The 21,950-nt window shown below is 48.8% G+C and overlaps 2 protein-coding genes across 3 annotated transcripts in view; one reads left to right on the forward strand and one right to left on the reverse strand.

Moving 5' to 3' along the window:
- Positions 1–21,950, forward strand: part of LOC140721777 (uncharacterized) — a 455,764-nt gene that overhangs the window by 96,338 nt on the left and 337,476 nt on the right. The gene's annotated exons all lie outside the window — the stretch shown is intronic.
- The window catches only part of LOC140721750 (NACHT, LRR and PYD domains-containing protein 3-like), a 61,544-nt gene continuing 42,666 nt past the window's right edge, over positions 3,073–21,950 (reverse strand). For both annotated transcript variants that reach the window (XM_073036547.1, XM_073036545.1), the window contains 5 exons: positions 19,885–21,622; positions 4,595–4,681; positions 4,268–4,438; positions 3,945–4,112; positions 3,073–3,780 (listed from right to left, as the gene is read on the reverse strand). In XM_073036547.1, the coding sequence (XP_072892648.1) occupies positions 4,040–4,112; positions 4,268–4,438; positions 4,595–4,681; positions 19,885–21,622 (2,069 nt within the window). In that variant the 3' untranslated portion in view covers positions 3,073–3,780; positions 3,945–4,039. The remainder of the gene's footprint in view (positions 3,781–3,944; positions 4,113–4,267; positions 4,439–4,594; positions 4,682–19,884; positions 21,623–21,950) is intronic.

The raw sequence follows: 21,950 nt of genomic DNA on the forward strand, positions 1-21,950 counted from the left end.
CTCTTTCTCAGTGGCCAAAACACCATCTCTCCCCCAACAAGCCCTCCATAAGCCTCCCGCGCACTTTTCCAGGGTAGTTCCAGGACGCAAAATACATTGCACCCTGCGTTCCACTTTCACCGACCGAAACAGGGCGTTGTCCGAGGCTGGAGAGGCAGCCGCCTTTGCATAACTCCCCGAAGGGCTGCGACTCCCTGTAGACCGGTCCGGCATGTTACTTCTGTGTCGGAATCGAGAATGATACGGTGGTGGTGCTGCTTATAAAGTCCTGGAGCGAGTTGAGTAACTGGCGGGAAAAGTTTGTACTCGACAGTACCTTGCTGGCTCAGTGCCAGAAATTCCAACGCCAGGAAAGGCTCCGTTAGTCCTGCAGAACTTCCAGGGCCGTGAGAGGTCGAGACGTCTCAATCGATGTTTCGGCTCCTACACCGAACGAGAATCCCGACGATAGAGATGGAAGGAGGTTGTCCCGATGTCAGTGAGGGAACAAGGGCGTTTTGTCTCCGGTTTTTTGGAGCAACCCGGCTTCCTGGCGAGTTGCCGGCGGCCACAGCTGGGTGCTACACAGTTCGCAGCCGTCAACGAACCCCGTCCAAACTGGTAGAAAAACTCCAAGCGAAGCTTCCACACTAAACCAGCCACTCACTTAGATGTTCAAGAGACGTTTCAAACCAATTTCCAAGTAAATCACGACCTTCATAAAGCAGTTTTTCCTCGATTTTTCCCAGCGCAATCAAAACAGCTCCACTCTGTGTCTGACCCCGGGAGTGTGCGGTGGGACGGTATGGAGGGAAATTCACTCTGTGTCTGACCCCGGGAGTGTGTGACGTGACGGTGTGGAGGGAGATTCACTCTGTGTCTGACCCCGGGAGTGTGTGACGGGACGGTGTGGAGGGAGATTCACTCTCAGTCTGACCCCGGGAGAGTGTGATGGGACGGTGCGGAGGGAGATTGTCTCTGTGTCTGAACCCGGGAGTGTGTGAAGGGACGGTGTGGAGGGGAAATTCACTCTGTGTCTGACCCCGGGAGTGTGTGAAGGGACGGTGTGGAGGGAGATTCACCCTGTGTCTGATCCGCAGTGAGTGTGATGGTACCGTTTGGAGGGAGCTTTACTCTTTGACTGACCCCGAGAGTGTGTGTTTGGTCGGTGCAGAGGGAGCTTCACTCTGTGTCTGCCCCGGGAGTTTGTGATGGGATGATTTTGAAGGAGCTTCACTCTGTGTCCTATCCCAAGATTGTGTGATGGGACACTGTGGAGGGAGATACAATCTGTGTCTGACCTCAGGAGTGTCTAATGGGAGAAGTGGACAGAACTTCTCTCTGAGTATTACCATGGGTGTGTGTAATGGGACGATGAGGGGGAAGATTAACTATGTGTCGGACTCTGGGAGTGTGTGATGGGACTGTGGGAGGCAGATTCACTCTGTGTCTGATCCGCAGTGAGTGTAATGGTACCGTTTAGAGGGAGCTTTACTCTTTGACTGACCCCAAGAGTGTGTGATTGGTCGGTGCAGAGGGAGCTTCACTCTGTGTCTGCCCCGGGGAGTTTGTGATGGGATGATTTTGAAGGAGCTTCACTCTGTGTCCTACCCCAAGATTGTGTGATGGGACACTGTGGAGGGAGATACAATCTGTGTCTGACCTCAGGAGTGTCTAATGGGAGAAGTGGACAGAACTTCTCTCTGAGTATTACCATGGTGTGTGTAATGGGACGATGAGGGGGAAGATTAACTATGTGTCGGACTCTGGGAGTGTGTGATGGGACTGTGGGAGGCAGATTCACTCTGTGTCTGATCCGCAGTGAGTGTAATGGTACCGTTTAGAGGGAGCTTTACTCTTTGACTGACCCCGAGAGTGTGTGATTGGTCGGTGCAGAGGGAGCTTCACTCTGTGTCTGCCCCGGAGTTTGTGATGGGATGATTTTGAAGGAGCTTCACTCTGTGTCCTACCCCAAGATTGTGTGATGGGACACTGTGGAGGGAGATACAATCTGTGTCTGACCTCAGGAGTGTCTAATGGGAGAAGTGGACAGAACTTCTCTCTGAGTATTACCATGGGTGTGTGTAATGGGGACGATGAGGGGGAAGATTAACTATGTGTCGGACTCTGGGAGTGTGTGATGGGACTGTGGGAGGCAGATTCACTGTGTCTGACCCCGGAAGTGTGTGATGCTACAATGTAGAGGGGAGATTCAGTCTGTGTCTGACCCCGGGTGTGTGTGATGGGACAGGCCATCTTGGCCCTTCTCGTCCTTGCTAGACACTCACTCTCTACCATGTCTCACCGACCTGCACTCACCCCATAACTCTCCTTTCCTTTCCTGTCCATATACCAATCCAATTTTACTTTAAATGACAATGCCGAACCTGCCTCTTCTACTGGAAGCTCATTCCACACAGCTACCACTCTGAGTAAAGAAATTCCCCCTTATGTTACCCCTAAATTTCTGCCCCCTAACTCTCAAGTCATGTCCTCTTGTTTGGATCTCCCCTCATCTCAATGGAAAAAGCCTATCCATGTCAACCTCTATCACCCTCATAATTTTAAATACCTCTATCAAGTCCCCTTTCAACCTTCTACGCTCCAAAGAATAAATACCTAACTTGTTCAGCCTTTCCCTGTAACTTAGGTGCTGAAACCCAGGTAACATTCTAGTAAATCTTCTCCTGTACTCTCTCTGTTTTGTTGACATCCTTCCTATAATTCCGTGACCAGAACTGTACACAATACTCCAAATTTGGCCTTACCAATGCCTTGTACAATTTTAACATTACATCCCAACTCCTATACTCAGTGCTCTGATTTATAAAGGCCAGCATACCAAAAGCTTTCTTCACCACCCTATCCACAGGAGATTCCACCTTCAGGGAACTATGCACCATTATTCCGAGATCACCCTATTCTACTGCATTTTCCAATGCTCTACCATTTATTGTGTATGTTGTACTGCATTCCCCAATGTCCTACCATTTACCATGTATTATTTCAGTTCATCGGTGCTGGGGGCAGCAGTAACCCCAGGTCACTGTTTCTCCTTTAATGAGACTAAAGTTCGACACCAAGATGGGAAGTTACAGCAGTTTATTGACATCATTATGACAAATGTAAATCGACTTACTCACAGTCACACACAATTAACTGACCAGCGACAACGAGTGACAGTTTCAATAATCAGTCCCGTTTCTCACCGTCACTCTGCATCGGGGAACCGATGAATATAAAATCACACTTCAGGGCCGTGTCCGGGATCGCTGCAGATCCAGGGTCACTGCCGAGGGGATTTGTCAATTTAACATCATTATATCGGCCAGGCTGCCGAATGCACCATCCTCAGCAAAGGGAGCAAAAGGATTCTCTCCCGGGATAATCCCACCCCGGGACACCAGTGTCCCAGACTGAGCCCGGCGCCCGGGGCTCTTCCTGTCTGGGTAATTCCCCGGGGTGTCACGTGGGAGTCTCGGACATGCACATCCGGCGGAAGCTGCCCCGCCGGACAACAGGCGGAAACTCATCACTGCGGGACCGTTCCGAGCGACACACAGCGAGAGACCTGAGCTGGTTCCGTTAAAACCGTTGGGAATCACCCCCGGCATGCTGCCATTAAAGGTAAGGGTGGGAGTTAAAGGGGAGGGTGGGAAATCGGCCAAAATGTCCCCATCCCGCGGGTGGGGATGTTCACACATTCAGATGTTCACACGGGTCACTCTCAGTCCGGGTCTGGGTTCCTGCAGAGATCTCAGTTCCTTCTCCCCGGTCTCACTGAACCGATTCCTCTCCAGCCTGAAACAAATGGGAGAATAAAGATGAAATAAACAGATTACACAACAGTGTCAGTAACAGGGGACTGGGGATTAATGTTTCAACAACACTCACAGACAAATATCACCAGAAAACCCGCGGATCTGCTGATATTTTATCACATTGAACATTAACACAACACTCACCGGATCAGCTCCAGACTCGGGAGGGGTCAGTATGAGGCGGCGGAGAGCGGGGACAGATCGGTCTGTCAGCCAGTTTGATCCCAGGTCCAGCCCCGTCAGTGATGGGTTTGTACTGAGAGCAGAGACGAATCCTCGGCACCAGAATCTGTGAGACCAACACCCCACAGCCTAGAGATGAGAGAGAGTGAGGGTGAAGGACACAGAGAGACAGGAGACGGTACAAATCCCCAGTGTTTATCAGTAACACAATTACTGATCACATTAATGTTCAGTGTCAGACACCCAGTGACTGTAAACACAATCTCCAACAGTCTGGTACTTACCACAGTCCCTGCATTTTCCACTCTGGGTTCCTCAGAGCCGCAGACACCAGTTTCACTCCTGAATCTCCCAGTTTATTACCACTCAGGCCCAGCTCCGTCAGTGATGGGTTTGTACTGAGAGCGGAGGCGAGATCCTCGGCACCAGAATCTGTGAGACCGACACCCCACAGCCTGGAGATGAGAGAGAGTGAGGGTGAAGGACAGAGAGAGACAGGAGACGGATACAAATCCCCAGTGTTTATCAGTAACACAATTACTTATCACATTAATGTTCAGTGTCAGACACCCAGTGACTGTAAACACAATCCCCCACAGTCTGGTACATACCACAGCGTCTGTATTTTACACTCCGGGTTCCTCAGAGCCGCAGACACCAGTTTCACTCCTGAATCTCCCAGGTTATTCTGCCCAAGTCTAAACACAAATAGACAGATTGATGAACAAAGTGATTCAAACCATGGGTCTGAGGGAATTTCTCTCACTTGGATATTTCAGGAAACATTAAACCCTTCAGTAAATCACTGAGCGGAGTTCCCATCACTGTCAATGTCCCTCCCTGACCAGCTCCAGGGTATTTGCCAAATGTCAGTAATTTAGTGAAATAGTGAAATAGACCGACCCGAGCTAAAGGGATGGGGAAGAGAGATACCACAGGAGGAAGGGGATGGGAAATCCACCAGGAAGAAAGGGGGTGGGAAGATAAATCCCACAGGAGGCAGGAGCATGGGGGAAGAGAGATCTGATAGGAGAGGGGGGGACGGGGAAGAGAGATCATACAGGAGGATGGGGGATGGAGTAGGAGAAATACCTCAGGAGGAATGGAGATGGGAACGAGAGATCCCACAGGAAGAGGGGGCATGGGAACAGAGGACCCACAGGAGGAAGGGGGATGGGGAAGAGAGATCCCACAGGAGGAAGGGTGATGGTGAAGAGAAATCCCACAGGAGGAAGGGGGATGGGGAGAGAAAGATCCCACAGGAGGTAAAGGGATGGGGAAGTGAGATCCCACAGGAGGAAGGGGGATGGTGAAGAGATATCCCACATGAGGAGATCGGATGGACAAGCGAAACAAAAGCAGGACTGGAGATTTAGAAGGGAGATCCCACAAGAAGAGTGAGGAATGGGAACAGAGGACGCACAGGAAGATGGGGGATGGGAACAGAGGACGCACAGGAAGATGGGGGATGGGGAAAGAGATCCCAGAGGGAGGAAGGGGGATGGGGAAGAGAGATCCCACAGGATCAAAGGGGGTGTCGAAGATAAATCTCCCGTGAGGAAGGGGATAGGGAAGAGCGACTCATAGGAGAAGGGAGATGGGTAAGAGAGAACCCAAGGAGGAAAAGGGAAGGGGGAAGCTAGATCCCACATAAGATGGGGGAAAGGGAAGATAGATCCCACAGGAGGAAGCTGAATGGGGAAGGGGAAAATAATCGATTCCACTGGAGGAGTGGGGTTGGGGAACAGAGTCCCCAGCGGAGGAAGGAGGCTTCGGAAGAGATTTCTCACGGGAGGAAGGGGGATGGGTAAGGGAGATCCCACAGGAGGAAGGGGGGATGGGGAAGAGAGATCTCACTGGAGGAAGGGGGATGGGGAAGAGAGATCCCACAGGAGGAAGGGGGATGGGGAAGAGAGATCCCACATGAGGCAGGGGAATGGGGTAGATATCCCAAAGGAGGAAGGGGGATGGGGAAGAGATCCCAGAGGAGGAAGGGTGATGGTGAAGAGAAATCCCACAGGAGGAAGGGTGATGGTGAAGAGAAATCCCACAGGAGGAAGGGGGATGGGAAAACGAGATCTCACAGGTGGATTGCTACCCATGCCACGTGCTAGTGAGGCTAGAAATAGGAAGATAATGCAGCTAAATACGTGGCTGAGGGGATGATGCATGAGGGAGGGTTTCATGTTTCTGGACAATTGGAATTTCTTCCAGGGGAGGTGGGACCCGTTCGAATTGGATAGTTTGCACGTGAACTGGAGGGGACTAACATCCTTGCCAGTAGGTTAGCAAGTTTTGCTCCGGGGTGGGAGGGGGGGTGCAGAGTGTTAGAGCAGATAGTGAGGTGGAGGAGGATAAGGGTCATGCGAGGACTGCTTGTATAGACAGATATCAATGGGTTTTTTTGTCATAGAAATGTTCTCAGGTGCATCTATTTCAATGCAAGGAGTATTGTAGGTAAGGCAGATGAGTTTAAGGTGTGGATTGGCACATGATGATTTCGACATTATTGCTATTAGTAAGACTTGGTTTGCAGGAGGGTCAGGACTGGCAGCTTCATGTTCCGAGGTTCTGTTGTTTCAGACGTGATAGGGGGGAGGGATGAAAGGGGGAGGAGTGGCATTACCAACTCAGGGAGAATATCACAGCGTGCGTAGACGGGTCATCCCAGAGGGGTTCGTCTACAGAGGCCATATGGGTGGAGCTGAGGAACGGGAAAAGGTGTGACCACACTAATAGGGTTGTATTATAGACCGCCCAATAGTCAGAGAGAATTGGAGGAGCAAATCTGTAGAGAGTTAGTACACCAATGTAAGAAACAGAAAGTTGTAATCATAGGGGATTTTAACTTTCCACATATTGACTGAGACCCCCCCCTCTGAGAAAGGGTTAGTTGGCATGGAGTTTGTCAAATGTGTTCAGGAAAGTTTTCTAAATCAATACATTGAGGTACCAACGAGAGAGGGTGCAGTACCTGATCTCCTATTAAGGAACCAGACAGGTCAGGTGACAGAAGTATATGTAAGCAAACATTTTGGGTCCAGTGACCATAATGTCATTAGTTTCAAGACAATTATGGATAAGGATAGGACTGGTCCACCAGTTTAGGTTCTGAATTGGAGAAGGGCCAATTTTGTGGAAATGAGAGAGGATCTGGGAAAAGTGGATTGGGATAAGTTGTTTTCTGGCAAGGATATGTTCAGTAAGTGGAAGGCTTTCAAGGGTCAAATTTTGAGAGTGCAGTGTTCGCATGTTCCTGCCAGGATTAAAGTCAAAGTTAACAGGAATAGTGAACCTTGGTTTTCAAGGGGATATTGGCGATCTGGTTAAGTAGGTGTTTAGCAGGTATAAGCAACAAGGAACAAATGAGGTAGATAAATCTCCAGGCCCTGACATGATATTTCCTCGGACCTTGAGAGAGACTAATGTAGAAATTGCAGGGGCCCTGGCAGAAATATTTAAATGTCCTCAGTGCCGGAGTATTGGAGGGTAGTTCATGTAGTTCTGTTGTTTGAAAAAGGCTCCAAAAGTACACCAGGTAATTACAGGCCAGTAAGTCTGACATCAGTAGTAGGTAAATTATCAGAAGGTGTTCTGAGAGATCGGATATAGAAGGATTTGGACAGCCAAGGGCTGATAAAACATGGCTTTGTATGTGGTAGATCACGTTTAATGAATCTTGTAGTGTTTTTCGAGGAGGTTACCAAGAATGCATATGAAGGAAAGGCTGTGGATGTTGTCTACATTGACTTTTGTAAGGCCTTTGAAAAGGTCCCACTTAATAAGTTAGTTCAAAAGTTTCATACACTAGGTACCAATGGAGAGGTTGTAAACTGGATTTGAAATTGGCTGTGTCGGAGAAGACAGATGATTGCTTCTCAGACTGGAGGCCTGTGACTAGGGTTGGGCCTCAGGGATCTGTGCTGGGACCATTGTTGTTGGTTGTCTATATCAATGATCTAGATGATAATGTGATAAATTGGATCAGCAGGTTTGCTGATGACACTAAGATGGAGGGGTTGTGGACAGCGAGGAAAGCTTTCAAAACTTGCAGAGGGATCTGGACCAACTGGAAGAATGGGCCAGAAAATGGCAGATGAAATTTATATCATATAACTTATAACCATTTAACAATTACAGCACGGAAACAGGCCATCTCGGCCCTTCTAGTACATGCCGAACGCTTACTCTCACCTAGTCCCAGCTACCTGCACTCAGCCCATAACCCTCCATTCCATTCCTTTCCTGTCCGTATACCTATCCAATTTTACTTTAAATGACAAAATCGAAACTGCCTCTACCACTTCAACTGGAAGCTTGTTCCACACAGCTACCACTCTCTGAGTAAAGAAGTTCCCCCCTCGTGTTACCCCTAAACTTTTTCCCCTTCACTCTCAACACATTCCCTCTTGTTCTGACCTCCCTTACTCTCAATTGAAAAAGACTATCCATGTCAACTCTGTCTATCCCCCCTCATAATTTTTAAATACCTCTATCAAGTCCCCCCTCAACCTTCTACGCTCCAAAGAATAAAGACGTAACTTGCTCAACCTTTCTCTGTAACTTCGGTGCTGAAACCCAGGTATCATTCTAGTAAATCTCCTCTGTACTCTCGCTATTTTGTTGAAATCGTTCCTATAATTTGGTGACCAGAACAATACACAATACTCCAAATTTGGCCTTACCAATGCCTTGTACAATTTTAACATTACATCCCAACTCCTATACTCCATACTCTGATTTATAAAGGCCAGCATACCAAAAGCTTTCTTCACCACCCTATCCACATGAGATTCCACCTTCAGGGAACTATGCACCATTATTCCTAGATCACCCTGTTCTACTGAATTCCTCAAAGTCCTACCATTTACCATGTATGTCCTATTTGGATTATTCCTACCAAAATGTATCACCTCACACATATCAACATTAAACTCCATCTGCCATCTTTCAGCCCACTCTTCTAACTGGCCTAAATCTTTGAACAACAAGCTTTGAAAACCTTCATTATCCACAACGCCACCTACGTTAGTTTCATCTGCATACTTACTAATCCAATTTACCATTCCATCATCCAGATCATTAATGTATATGACAAACAACATTGACCCAGTACAGATCCCTGAGGCACACCACTAGTCACCACTTTAATGCAGACAAGTGTGAGGTGTTGTATTTTGGAAGGACAGATCAAGGTAGGACATACACAGTAAATGGGAGGGCACTGAGGAGTGTGGAGGAACAAAGGGATCTGGGAGTTCAGATACATAATTCCCTGAAAGTGGGTGTCACAGATAGACAGGTTTATACAAAAGTCTTTTGATATCCTGGCATTCCTAAATCAAAGTACTAAGTATAGGAGGTGGGATGTTATGGTGAGATTGTAGAGGATAATGGTGAGGCCAAGTTTTTAAATATTTTGTGCAGTTCTGGTCACCTAACTATAGGAAAGATATCAGTAAGATTGAAAGAGTGTTGAGAAGATTTACTAGGATGTTGCCAGGTCTTCAGGAGTTGAGTTACAAGGAAAGATTGAACAGGTTAAGGACTTTATTCCTTGGAGCGCAGAAGAATGAGGGGAGATTTGATAGAAGGTTACAAAACTCTGAGGGGGTGTAGACAGGGTAGGTGCGAATGGGCTCTTTCCACATAGATTAAAAGAGATAAATTACAAGAGGACTTGGCTTCAGGGTGAAAGGGGAAAGGTCTAGGGGGAAATTCTTCACAGAGGGTGGTGAGAGTGTGGAACGAGCTGCCATTTGATGAAGAAAATGCGGACTCACTCTTAAGCTTTAAGCATAAATTGGATAGATACATGGATGGGAGAGGTCTGGAGGGTTATGGACTGGTACAGGTCAATGGGGACAAGCGGAATAAAGCGGAAGGGCCGAATAGCTTGTTTTCTGTGTGATGGTGTTTTATGATTCTATGAAGGGGTGTGGGGAGGAGAGTTCACTCAGGCGGAAGGGCGAATGGGAAGAGAGCTCCCACAGGAAGGGAGATGAGGAAGGGATATCCCACAGGAGGATGTGGGTAGGTGAAGAGAGATCCCACAGGAGGAAAGGGGATGGGGGAGGGGATCCCACAGGAGGAATGGGGATGTGGAAGATAAATCCCACAGCAGGATGAGGGATGGGAAGAGAAATCCCACGGGAGGAAGGGGGAAGGAGAGAGAGGGATTAAACAGGATGAAGGGGGAAGGGGTTGAGAGATCAGCCAGGAGGAAGAGGGATGTGGAAGAGAAATTCCACAGCAGGATGGGGCATGCTGAAGAGAGATCCGACAGGAAGTGGCGGGTATTCGGACAGAGGCCCTATAGGAGTAACGGGATGGGGAAGAGAGATCCCACAGGATGAAGGGGGATGGGGAAGAGAAATTCCACAGGAGGATGGGGCATGCCAAAGAGAGATCCGACAGAAGTGGCGGGTATTCGAACAGAGGCCCTACAGGAGTAAGGGGATGGGGAATAGAGATCCCACAGGAGGAAGTGGGATGGGGAAGAGAGATCCCACAGGAGGAAGGGGGATGGGGAAGAGAGATCCCACAGGAGGAAGGGGGTAAGAAAGACAGATTCCACAGGAAGAGGGGGAATGGGAACAGAGCCACGAATGAAGGAATGGGGATGGTGAAGAGAGAGCCCACAGGAGGAGGTCGGATGGACGAGCGAACCAAAAGCAGGAATGGGGATGTAGAAGGGAGATCCCACAAGAAGAGAGAGGGATGGGAACATTGGACCCACAGGAGGATGGGGGAAGGGGAAAAGAGATACCAGAGGAGCAAGGGGGATGGGGGAAGAGAGATCCCACAGGAAGAAAGGGGGTGTCCGAGATAAATAGCACATGAGGAAGGGGATAGGGAAGAGCGATCTCATAGAAGTGAGATGGGGTAGAGATCCCACAGGAGGAAGGGGGATGGGGAAGGGAGATCCAACAGCAGGAAGTTGTTGGGGGAGAGAGCCCATAGGAGGAAGTGGAATGTGGAAGAGATGTCCAACAGAAGGAAGAGGATGGGAAAGAGAGAACCCATAGGAGGAAAGCTGGTGGGGAAGATAAATCCCACAGGAGTAGGGAGCATGTGGAAGAGAGATCTGATAGAAAAAGGGGGGGACGTGGAAGAGAGATCATACTGGAGGGTGGCGGATGAGCAGAGAGATACCTCAGGAGGAATGGGGATGGGAAGGAGAGATCCCACAGGAAGTGGGAACATGGAACAGAGGAACCACAGGAGGAAGAGGAGTGGGGAAGAGAGATCCCCACCTGAGTAAGGGGGTTGGGAACGAGAGCCCAGAGGAGGAAGTGGAATGTGGAAGAGAGATCCAACAGAAGGAAGAGGGTTGGGGAAGAGAAATTCCACAGGAGGATGGGGCATGCCGAAGAGAGATCCGACAGAAAGAGGCGGGTATTCGAACCGACGCCCTACAGGAGTAAGGGGATGGGAAATTGAGATCCCACAGGAGGAAGGGGGATGGGGAAGTGAGATCCCACTGGAGGAAGGGGGATAAGAAAGACAGATTCCACAGGAAGAGGGGAATGGGAACAGAGCCGCGAATGAAGGAATGGTGATGGTGAAGATAGAGCCCACAGGAGGAGGTTGGATGGACGAGCGAACCAAAAGCAGGAATGGGGATGTAGAAGGGAGATCCCACAAGAAGAGTCAGGGATGGGAACATTGGACCCAAAGGAGGATGGGGGATGGGGGAAAAGAGATACTAGAGGAGCAAGGGGGATGGGGGGAAGAGAGATCCCAAAGGAAAGAAAGAGGGTGTCGAAGATAAATACCACATGAGGAAGGGGATAGGGAAGAGCGATCTCATAGAAGTGAGATGGGGTAGAGATCCCACAGGAGGAAGGGGGATGGGGGAAGGGAGATCCAACAGCAGGAAGTTGTTGGGGAGAGAGCCCATAGGAGGAAGTGGAATGTGGAAGAGATGTCCAACAGAAGGAAGAGGATGGGAAAGAGAGAACCCATAGGAGGAAAGCTGGTGGGGAAGATAAATCCCACAGGAGGAAGGAGCATGGGGAAGAGAGATCTGATAGAAAAAGGGGGGACGTGGAAGAGAGATCATACTGGAGGGTGGCGGATGAGCAGGAGAGATACCTCAGGAGGAATGGGGATTGGAAGGAGAGATCCCACAGGAAGTGGGAACATGGAACAGAGGAACCACAGGAGGAAGAGGAGTGGGGAAGAGAGATCCCACCTGAGTAAGGGGGTTGGGAACGAGAGCCCAGAGGAGGAAGTGGAATGTGGAAGAGAGATCCAACAGCAGGAAGAGGGTTGGGGAAGAGAAATTCCACAGGAGGATGGGGCATGCCGAAGAGAGATCCGACAGAAAGAGGCGGGTATTCGAACCGAAGCCCTACAGGAGTAAGGGGATGGGAAATTGAGATCCCACAGGAGGAAGGGGGATAAGAAAGACAGATTCCACAGGAAGAGGGGAATGGGAACAGAGCCGCGAATGAAGGAATGGTGATGGTGAAGATAGAGCCCACAGGAGGAGGTTGGATGGACGAGCGAACCAAAAGCAGGAGTGGGGATGTAGAAGGGAGATCCCACAAGAAGAGTCAGGGATGGGAACATTGGACCCAAAGGAGGATGGGGGATGGGGAAAAGAGATACTAGAGGAGCAAGGGGATGGGGAAAAGAGATCCCACAGGAAGAAAGAGGGTGTCGAAGATAAATACCACATGAGGAAGGGGATAGGGAAGAGCGATCTCATAGAAGTGAGATGAGGAAGAGATATCCCACGGGAGGAAGGGGAATGGGGAAAAGAGATCCCACGGTGGGAATAGGATTGGGGAAGAGAGATCCCACAGGTGGAAGGGGGATGGGAAAGAGAGATCCCACAGGAGGATGGGGGATGGGGAAGAGAGATTCCACAGGAGGAAGGGGGATGGGACAGAGAGATGCCACAAGAGGAAGGGGGATGGGGAAGAGTGATCCCACAGGAGGAAGGGGGATGGGAAAGAGAGATCCCACAGGAGGATGGGGGATGGGAAAGAGAGATCCGACAGAAGGATGGGGGATGGGGAAGAGAGATTCCACAGGAGTAAAGGGATGGGGAAAGGAGATCCTTCAGGAGGAAGCGGGATGGGGAAGAGAGATCCCACAGGAGGAAGGGGGATGGTGAAGAGAGAGCCCACAGGAGGAGGTCAGATGGACGAGCGAATCAAAAATAGGAATGGGGATGTAGAAGGAAGATCCCACAAGAAGTGTGAGGGATGGGAACACTGGACCCACAGGAGGATGGGGGATGGGGAAAAGAGATACCAAAGGAGCAAGCGGGATTGGGAAGAGAGATCCCACAGGAAGAAAGGGGGTGTTGAAGATAAATAGCACATGAGGAAGGGGTAGGGAAGAGCGATCTCATAGAACTGAGATGGGGAAGAGAGATCCAACAGGAGGAAGGGGGATGTGGAAGTGTTCCCACAGGAGGAAGGGGGATGGGGAAGAGAGATCCCACAGGAGGAAGGGGGATGGGGAAGAGTGATCCCACAGGAGGAAGGGCGATGGGGAAGAGAAATCCCACGGGAGGAAGGGGGAAGGAGAGAGTGGGATTAAACAGCATGAAGGGGGAGGGGTTGAGAGACTGGCCAGGAGGAAGAGGGATGTGGAAGGGAGATCCTACAGGAGGATGGGCATCCCGGAGAGATCTGACAGGAAGTGGCAGGTATTCAAACCAAGGCCCTACAGGAGTAAGGGGATGGGGAAAAGAGATCGCACAGGAGCAAGCGGGATGGGGAAGAGAAATCCACAGGAGGAAGGGAGATAAGACAGATGCCACAGACAGAGGGGAATGGGAACAGAGCCGCGAATGAAGGAATGGGGATGGTGAAGAGAGAGCCCACAGGAGGAGGTCAGATGGACGAGTGAACCAAAAGCAGGAATGGGGAAGTAGAAGCGAGATTCCACAAGAAGAATGAGGGATGGGAACATTAGACCCACAGGAGGATGGGGGATGGGGAAAAGAGATACTAGAGGAGCAAGGGGGATGGGGAAGAGAGATCCCAAAGGAAGAAAGAGGGTGTCGAAGATAAATACCACATGAGGAACGGGATAGGGAAGTGCGATCTCATAGAAGTGAGATGGGGTAGAGATCCCACAGGAGGAAGGGGGATGGGGAAGGGAGATCCAACAGCAGGAAGTTGTAGGGGGAGAGAGCCCATAGGAGGAAGTGGAATGTGGAAGAGATGTCCAACAGAAGGAAGAGGATGGGAAAGAGAGAACCCATAGGAGGAAAGCTGGTGGGGAAGATAAATCCCACAGGAGGAAGGAGCATGGGGAAGAGAGATCTGATAGAAAAAGGGGGGACGTGGAAGAGAGATCATACTGGAGGGTGGCGGATGAGCAGGAGAGATACCTCAGGAGGAATGGGGATGGGAAGGAGAGATCCCACAGGAAGTGGGAACATGGAACAGAGGAACCACAGGAGGAAGAGGAGTGGGGAAGAGAGATCCCACCTGAGTAAGGGGGTTGGGAACGAGAGCCCAGAGGAGGAAGTGGAATGTGGAAGAGAGATCCAACAGAAGGAAGAGGATTGGGGAAGAGAAATTCCACAGGAGGATGGGGCATGCCGACGAGAGATCCAACAGGAAGTGGCGGGTATTCGAACCGAGACCCTACAGGAGTAAGGGGATGGGAAAATGAGATCCCACAGGAGGAAGGGGGATGGGGAAGTGAGATCCCACTGGAGGAAGGGGGATAAGAAAGACAGATTCCACAGGAAGAGGGGAATGGGAACAGAGCCGCGAATGAAGGAATGGTGATGGTGAAGATAGAGCCCACAGGAGGAGGTCGGATGGACGAGCGAACCAAAAGCAGGAATGGGGATGTAGAAGGGAGATCCCACAAGAAGAGTCAGGGATGGGAACATTGGACCCAAAGGAGGATGGGGGATGGGGAAAAGAGATACTAGAGGAGCAAGGGGATGGGGAAAAGAGATCCCACAGGAAGAAAGAGGGTGTCGAAGATAAATACCACATGAGGAAGGGGATAGGGAAGAGCGATCTCATAGAAGTGAGATGGGGAATCGAGATCCCACAGGAGGAAGGAGGATGGGGAAGTGATCCCACAGAAGGGGGATGGGGAAGAGAAATCCCACGGGAGGAAGGGGGAAGGAGAGAGAGGGATTAAACAGCATGAAGGGGGAGGGGTTGAGAGTTCGGCCTGGAGGAAGAGGGATGTGGAAGGGAGATCCCACAGGAGGATGGGCATCCTGAAGAGAGATCCGACAGGAAGGAAGAGGGTGTCGAAGATAAATACCACATGAAGAAAGGGGATAGGGAAGAGCGATCTCATAGAAGTGAGATGGGGAATAGAGATCCCACAGGAGGACGGAGGATGGGGAAGTGATCCCACAGGAGAAAGGTGGATGGGGATGGAAGATCCCACAGGAGGAAGGGGGATGGGGAAGAGCGATCCCACAGGAGAAAGGGGGATGGGAAAGAGAGATCCCACAGGAGGAAGGGGGATGGGGAAGAGAGATCCCACAGGAGGAAGGGGGATGTGTAAGAGAGATCCCACAGGAGGAAGGGGGATGGGGAAGGAAGATCCCACAGGAGGAAGGGGGATGGGGAAGCAAGATCCCACAGGAGGAAGAGGGATGGGGAAAGAGATCCCACTGTGGGGAACCAGAGTGTTAGAGCAGATAGTGAGGTGGAGGTGGATAAGAGTTATGCGAGGACAGCTTGTTTAGGCAGATATCAAAGGTTTGTACGTGATAGAAATGTTCTCAGGTGCATCTATTTCAATGCAAGGAGTATTGTAGGTAAGGCAGATGAGTTTAGGGCGTGGATTGGCACGATGATATCAACATTATTTCTAAGAGTAAGACTTGGTTTGCAGGAGGGGCAGGACTGGCAGCTTCATGTTCCAGGTTTCCATTGTTTCAGACATGATAGGGGGGAGGGATGAAAGGGGGAGGAGTGGCATTACCAGTCTGGGAGAATATCACAGCTGTGCATAGATGGAACAGCCTGGAGGGCTCGTCTACAGAGGCCATATGGGTGGAGCTGAGGAACGGGAAAGGTGAGACCACATGAATAGGGTTGTATTATAGACCACCCAATAGTCAGAGAGAATCGGAGGAGCAAATCTGTAGAGAGTTAGCACACCAATGTAAGAAACAGAAACAATCCAATAGCCAGAGAGAATCGAAGGAGCAAATCTGTAGACAGGTAGCAGACCAATGTAAGAAACAGAAATTTGTAATAGTAGGGGATTTTAACTTTTCACATATTGACTGGGACTCCCACTCTGAGAAAGGGTTAGATGGCGTGGAGTTTGTCAAATGTGTTCAGGAAATTTTTCTAAATCAATATTTTAAGGTACCAATGAGAGAGGATGCAGTATCTGATCTCCTATTAGGGAATCAGACAGGTCAGGTGACAGAAGTATGTGTAAGCAAACATTTTGGGTCCAGTGACCATAATGTCATTAGTTTCAAGATAATTATGGATAAGGATAGGACTGGTCCACCAGTTAAGGTTCTGAATTGGAGAAGGGCCAATTTTGTGGAAATGAGAGAGGATCTGGGAAGAGTGGATTGGGATAAGTTGTTTTCTGGCAAGGATGTGTTCAGTAAGTGGAACGCCTTCAAGGGTGAAATTTTGAGAGTGCAGAGTTTGCATGTTCCTGCCAGGATTAAAGGCAAAGTTAACAGGAATAGTGAACCTTGGTTTTCAAGGGATATTGGCGATCTGGTTAAGTAGGTCTTTAGCAGGTATAGGCAACAAGGAACAAGTGAGGTACTTGAAGAGTATAGAAAATGTAAGGGAATACTAAAGAAGGAAATCAGGAAGGCAAAAAGACATGAGGTTGCTTTGGCAGATAATGTGAAGGTAAACCCGAAGGGTTTCTACAAGTATATTGAGAGTAAAAGGATAGTAAGGGACAAAATTGGTCCCCTAGAAGATCAGAGTGGTCGTCTATGTGTGGAGCCTCACGACATGGGGGAAGATCTTAAAAAGTTTTTTGCGTCAGTGATTACTCAGGAAACTGGCATAGTGGATATGGAATTAAGGCAAACAAACAGTAGTGTCATGGAACATATAGAGATTAAAGAGGAGGAGCTGCTTGCTGCCTTACAGTGAATAAAGGTAGATAAATCTCCGGGCCTGACATGATATTTTCTTGGACCTTGAGAGAGACTAGTGTAGAAATTGCAGGGGCCCTGGCAGAATTATTTAAAATGTCCTCAGCCACGGGTGCGGTGCCAGAGGATTGGAGTGTAGTTCATGTTGTTCCGTTGTTTGAAAAAGGCTCCAAAAGTACACCAGGTAATAACAGGCCAGTAAGCCTGACATCAGTAGTAGGTAAATTACTGGAAGGTGTTCTGAGAGATTGGATATACAAGGATTTGGACAGCCAAGGGCTGATTAAAGATAGTCAACATGGCTTTGTATGTGGTAGATCATGTTTAATGAATCATGTAGTGTTTTTTGAGGAGGTTACCAAGAATGCATATGAAGGAAAGGCTGTGGATGTTGTCTACATTGACTTTTGTAAGGCCTTTGACAAGGTCCCACATAAGAGGTTAGTTCTAAAGGTCCAGACACTAGGTATCCATGGAGAGGTTGTAAACTGGAATCTAATTGGCTGTGTCGGAGAAGACAAAGAGTGGTAGTGGATGATTGTTTCTCAGACTGGAGGCCTGTGACTAGTGGTGGACCTCAGCGATCTGTGCTGGGACCATTGTTGTTTGTTATCTATATCAATGATCTAGATGATATTGTGATAAATTGGATCAGCAAGTTTGCTGATGACACTAATATGGAGGTGTTGTGGACAGCGAGGAAGGCTTTCAAAGCTTGCAGAGGGATCTGGACCAACTGGAAGAATGGGCCAGAAAATGGCAGATGGAATTTCATGCAGACAAGTGTGAGGTGTTCCATTTTGGAAGGACAATTCAAGGTACGACATACACGATAAATGGTAGGGCATTGAAGTGTGCGGAGGAACAAAGGGATCTGGGGGTTCAGATACATAATTCCCTGAAAGTGGCGTCACAGGTAGACAGGGTTGTAAAGAAGGCTTTTGGCATCCTGGCATTCATAAATCAAAGTACTGAGTATAGGACTTGGAATATTATGGTGAGGTTGTATAAGACATTTGTGAGGTCAAATTTGGAGTATTGTGTGCAGTTCTGATCACCTAACTATAGGAAGGATATCAGTAAGTTTGAAAAAGTGCAGAGAATATTTACTAGGATGTTGCCGGGTCTTCAGGAGTTGAGTTACAAGGAAAGATTGAACAGTTTAGGACTTTATTCCTTGGAGCATAGAAGAATGAGAGGAGATTTGATAGAGGTTTACAAAATTATGAGGGTATGGACAGGGTAAATGCGAATAGGCTCTTTCCACATAGATTAGGAGAGATAAATATGAGAAGAAATGACTTCAGCGTGAGAGGGGAAAGGTTTAGGGGGAGCATTAGGAGGAACTTCTTCACTCAGAGGGTGGTGAGAGTGTGGAACAAGCTGCCATCTGATGTGGAAAATGTGGACTCACTCTTAAGTTTTAGGAATAAATTGGATAGATACATGGATGGGAGAGGACTGGAGGGTTATGGACTGGGTGCAGGTCAATGGGACTAGCGGAATAAGATTTTGGTACAGACTAGAAGGACCAAATGGCTTGTTTTCTGTGCTGTAGTGTTCTATGATTTTATGATTCTATGGCAAAAGGGGGATGGGGATGGGGAAGAGAGATCCCACAGGAGGAAGGGGGATGGGGAAGATAAATCCCACAGGAGGAAGGGGGATGGGGAAGAGAAATCCCACAGGAAGAAGGGCGATGGGGAAGAGAGAACCCACAGGAGGAAGGGATCCCACAGGAAGAAGGGGATGGGGATGAGAGATCCCACAGCAGGATGAGGCATTGGGAAGAGAGATACCACAGGAGGAAGGGAGATATAGAGAGAGATTAAACAGGATGAAGGGGGAAGGGGTTGAGAGATCGGCCAGGAGGAGGAGGGATGGGGAAGAGAGATCTCACACGAGGATGTGGGATTGGGAAGAGAAATCTCATAGGAGAAAGGGGGTTGGGGAAGAGAAATTCCACAGGACAATGGGGCATGCCAAAGAGAGATCTGACAAGAAGAATTCGATGGGGGAGAGAGATCCCACAGCAGGAAAGGGTATGGGGAAGAGAGTTCCAACAGCAGGAAGGGATGGGGAAGATAAATCCATAGGTTAAAGGGAGATGGGGAAGAGAGATCTCACAGGAGGATGAGAGATGGGGGGAGAGATCCCACAGGAGGAAGGGGGATGGGGGCAAGATTCCAAAGAATAGAAGGGGGACTGGGATGAGAGGTCCTACAGGAGAATTCCAAGGGTAAACAATAATCCTACAAGATGAGAGGATGCAGAAATTTTTTGTACATGTGTGTTGGGTCTGAACAGAGGCCCAGAGGAGATGCGCCCTCGCTTTTTGCGTATCTGGAAGTGAGCAAAGTCACACGGGGGAATGGCAGTGGGAGGATAATCTCACAATGGTATTTCTTTCCTTCTCACTGGGACAGTCTGCTGACGGTCTCTTGTCCCTCATTGGGAAGGGAGTGTGAATCTCTGACCCACCTGCTACAGTCAGTGTCTGTCTGGGTGTCAGTAACAGTGAGAAGGAACATTTTCAATGGACATGTCACAGGCAGTGAGAAACACAGCCATTCCTGTGATTTACTACCGTTAAACCAATGGCCGTCGTTCACTGATCTGATGAAGTCTCCAACATCCCTTCACAAGGAGCCACAGAACCCTCCTGTCCTTGGGGAATTACTGACCGATCCCCTGGGCATTTGTCACAATTCTTCACAATCTGATTTACTACAAATTTACTGAAATTCCTTTATATTGAAACAACACAATGAGACAGTTTCACAGTTCAGAGTGAGAGATAAATCAAATTACCTCAACTCCTGGCACTTGTGCAGCCCGGGTCCCAGCCGCTGGATTCCTTCACACTGAATGTGGCACTTCTCCAGGTCGAGGTGTTTTATTGTATCACAGAGTCCGATGACATGAGACAGGACCGTGCAGTCAATCGGGGTCAGTGTCATTCCCCGGAATGAAAGTGTTTCCACAGATCCCAGTGCGGCCTGAGCCAGTCCACGATTCTGAGACTCAAACAGGTAGTGCAATGTGTTCAGGAGGCTCCTTTTACCAGCTTCACTCCATGTGTTTCCAATCTGGAGTTCAACCTGCTCCTTCACCCAGTCAATCACCCGGCAGGTCGTTTGATGAGGAAATGGACCCAGAAACTCCTCCAGGCTCCGAGCTGTCGTTGGGGAGGAGAGTCCAGCAACAAAACGGAGAAATACCTCAAATCGCCCATCTGTTGTGCTGGGAACGTCAGTGAGGAATTTCAGGATATCCCCGGAATGTGGATTCAGGAATTGTGCGACTGCAGCTACAAACTCTTGGATGGTGAGGTGTGGGAATGTGTACACCACGCTCTGGGCTGAATCCTCTCTCTCCAAAAGCTCCATCAGGAACCCAGACAGGAACTGGGAAGGCTGCAGATTGTACTTGATCAAATCTCCATCTGTAAACACAATCTTCTTCTCGGACACTCCTCTGAAGGCCATCTGACCAACCCTAAGTAACACATCATGGGCGTTCTCAATTTCACGGCCATGGTTTTTCAGGATGTTGTAAATATAGTAGGAGTACAGTTGGGTGATGGTCTTGGGAACACGCTGCAGGTCCCTGTCTCTTTGTGTGAAAAAGGGGCCCAGTGCCAGAGCGAGGATCCAGCAGTAGGAGGGGTTGTAGCTCATGGTGTACAGGATCTCGTTCTCCTTCACATATTTGAAAACAGCTGTTGCTATTGTCTGATCTTCAAAATGTCTGTTGAAATATTCCTTCCGTTCCTTACCAGAAAATCCCAGGATTTCGGCCCGGACACTGATGTCTGCCTTTTCCAATAAATCTAATGCAGTGGGACGGGTGGTCACCAGCACTGAACACCCTAGGAGCAGCTTGCCCTGGACTAAACTATACACAATGTCAGACACTTCACACCACCACTCGGGATCTGGGCACTGGTGCTTGGGTTCTGTATCTCTCCGACTGTCAGCAAAATCGATTCTGTGCTTGAATTCATCCAAACCATCGAATATAAACAGCAATCCCTCTGGGTTCTTCCACACCTCTCTCAGTAAATTCCCAAAGTAAGGATACTGATCCAGAATCAGTTCCCTCAGGTTTATTCTGCAGTTAATGGAGTTTAAATCTCGGAATTTGAAACTGAAGACAAACTGGAACTGTTGGTATATTTTCCCCATTGCCCAGTCATAAACAATCTTTTGTACCATTGTCGTTTTCCCGATCCCTGGGACTCCGGCCACTGCTGCCGAACTCCCAGATTTGGATTTACTCCGGGAAAAGCTGCTCTGGAACAGCTGATCAGTCCGGATTTTTTCCAGTTCTCTGTGGAGATGTTTCTCTCTCAATTCTTCGTGGTCTCTGCCTCTTGCCAGCAGCTCATGTTCCACCAGTGTCCGATATCGAACAGTAGAAATGACCGTGAGCTCAGCGTATCGATCAACCAGCTGGAAAATCTTCACCTTCTCCCTCATCAGGATCGTGTTCACTCTCAGTGTTTCAGTTTGTGACCGCACAGTCTCCTTGTGTTTCTGTTGAACATCTTCCATGGTAACAGAGAACATGGTCAAAAAGTTAAATGGCTCAACAGACCCAAAAAAATTATAAATTCAAATATCTGTGTTTGAGATTACATGAATTAATTCAATACTTCCATGGATATTAGAACAGAAAGTAACACTCTGCTCACAGACCTCAGAACTGACAGTGATGGGTGTCCCTGAAAATGTCCCATCCTCATATTCTGTTACTAGTTACTTGTGAAGGTGAACATTCTCCTGATATCCTATTGCAATCCTGACTGCACTCCCATTACAACAACTTTTCACTGTATTTAAAGCATTGTTTGCATCATTAACAAACGATGTTAA

This window comes from Hemitrygon akajei, unplaced genomic scaffold, assembly GCF_048418815.1.
Source record: "Hemitrygon akajei unplaced genomic scaffold, sHemAka1.3 Scf000061, whole genome shotgun sequence".
Classification (NCBI taxonomy): Eukaryota; Metazoa; Chordata; class Chondrichthyes; order Myliobatiformes; family Dasyatidae; genus Hemitrygon; species Hemitrygon akajei.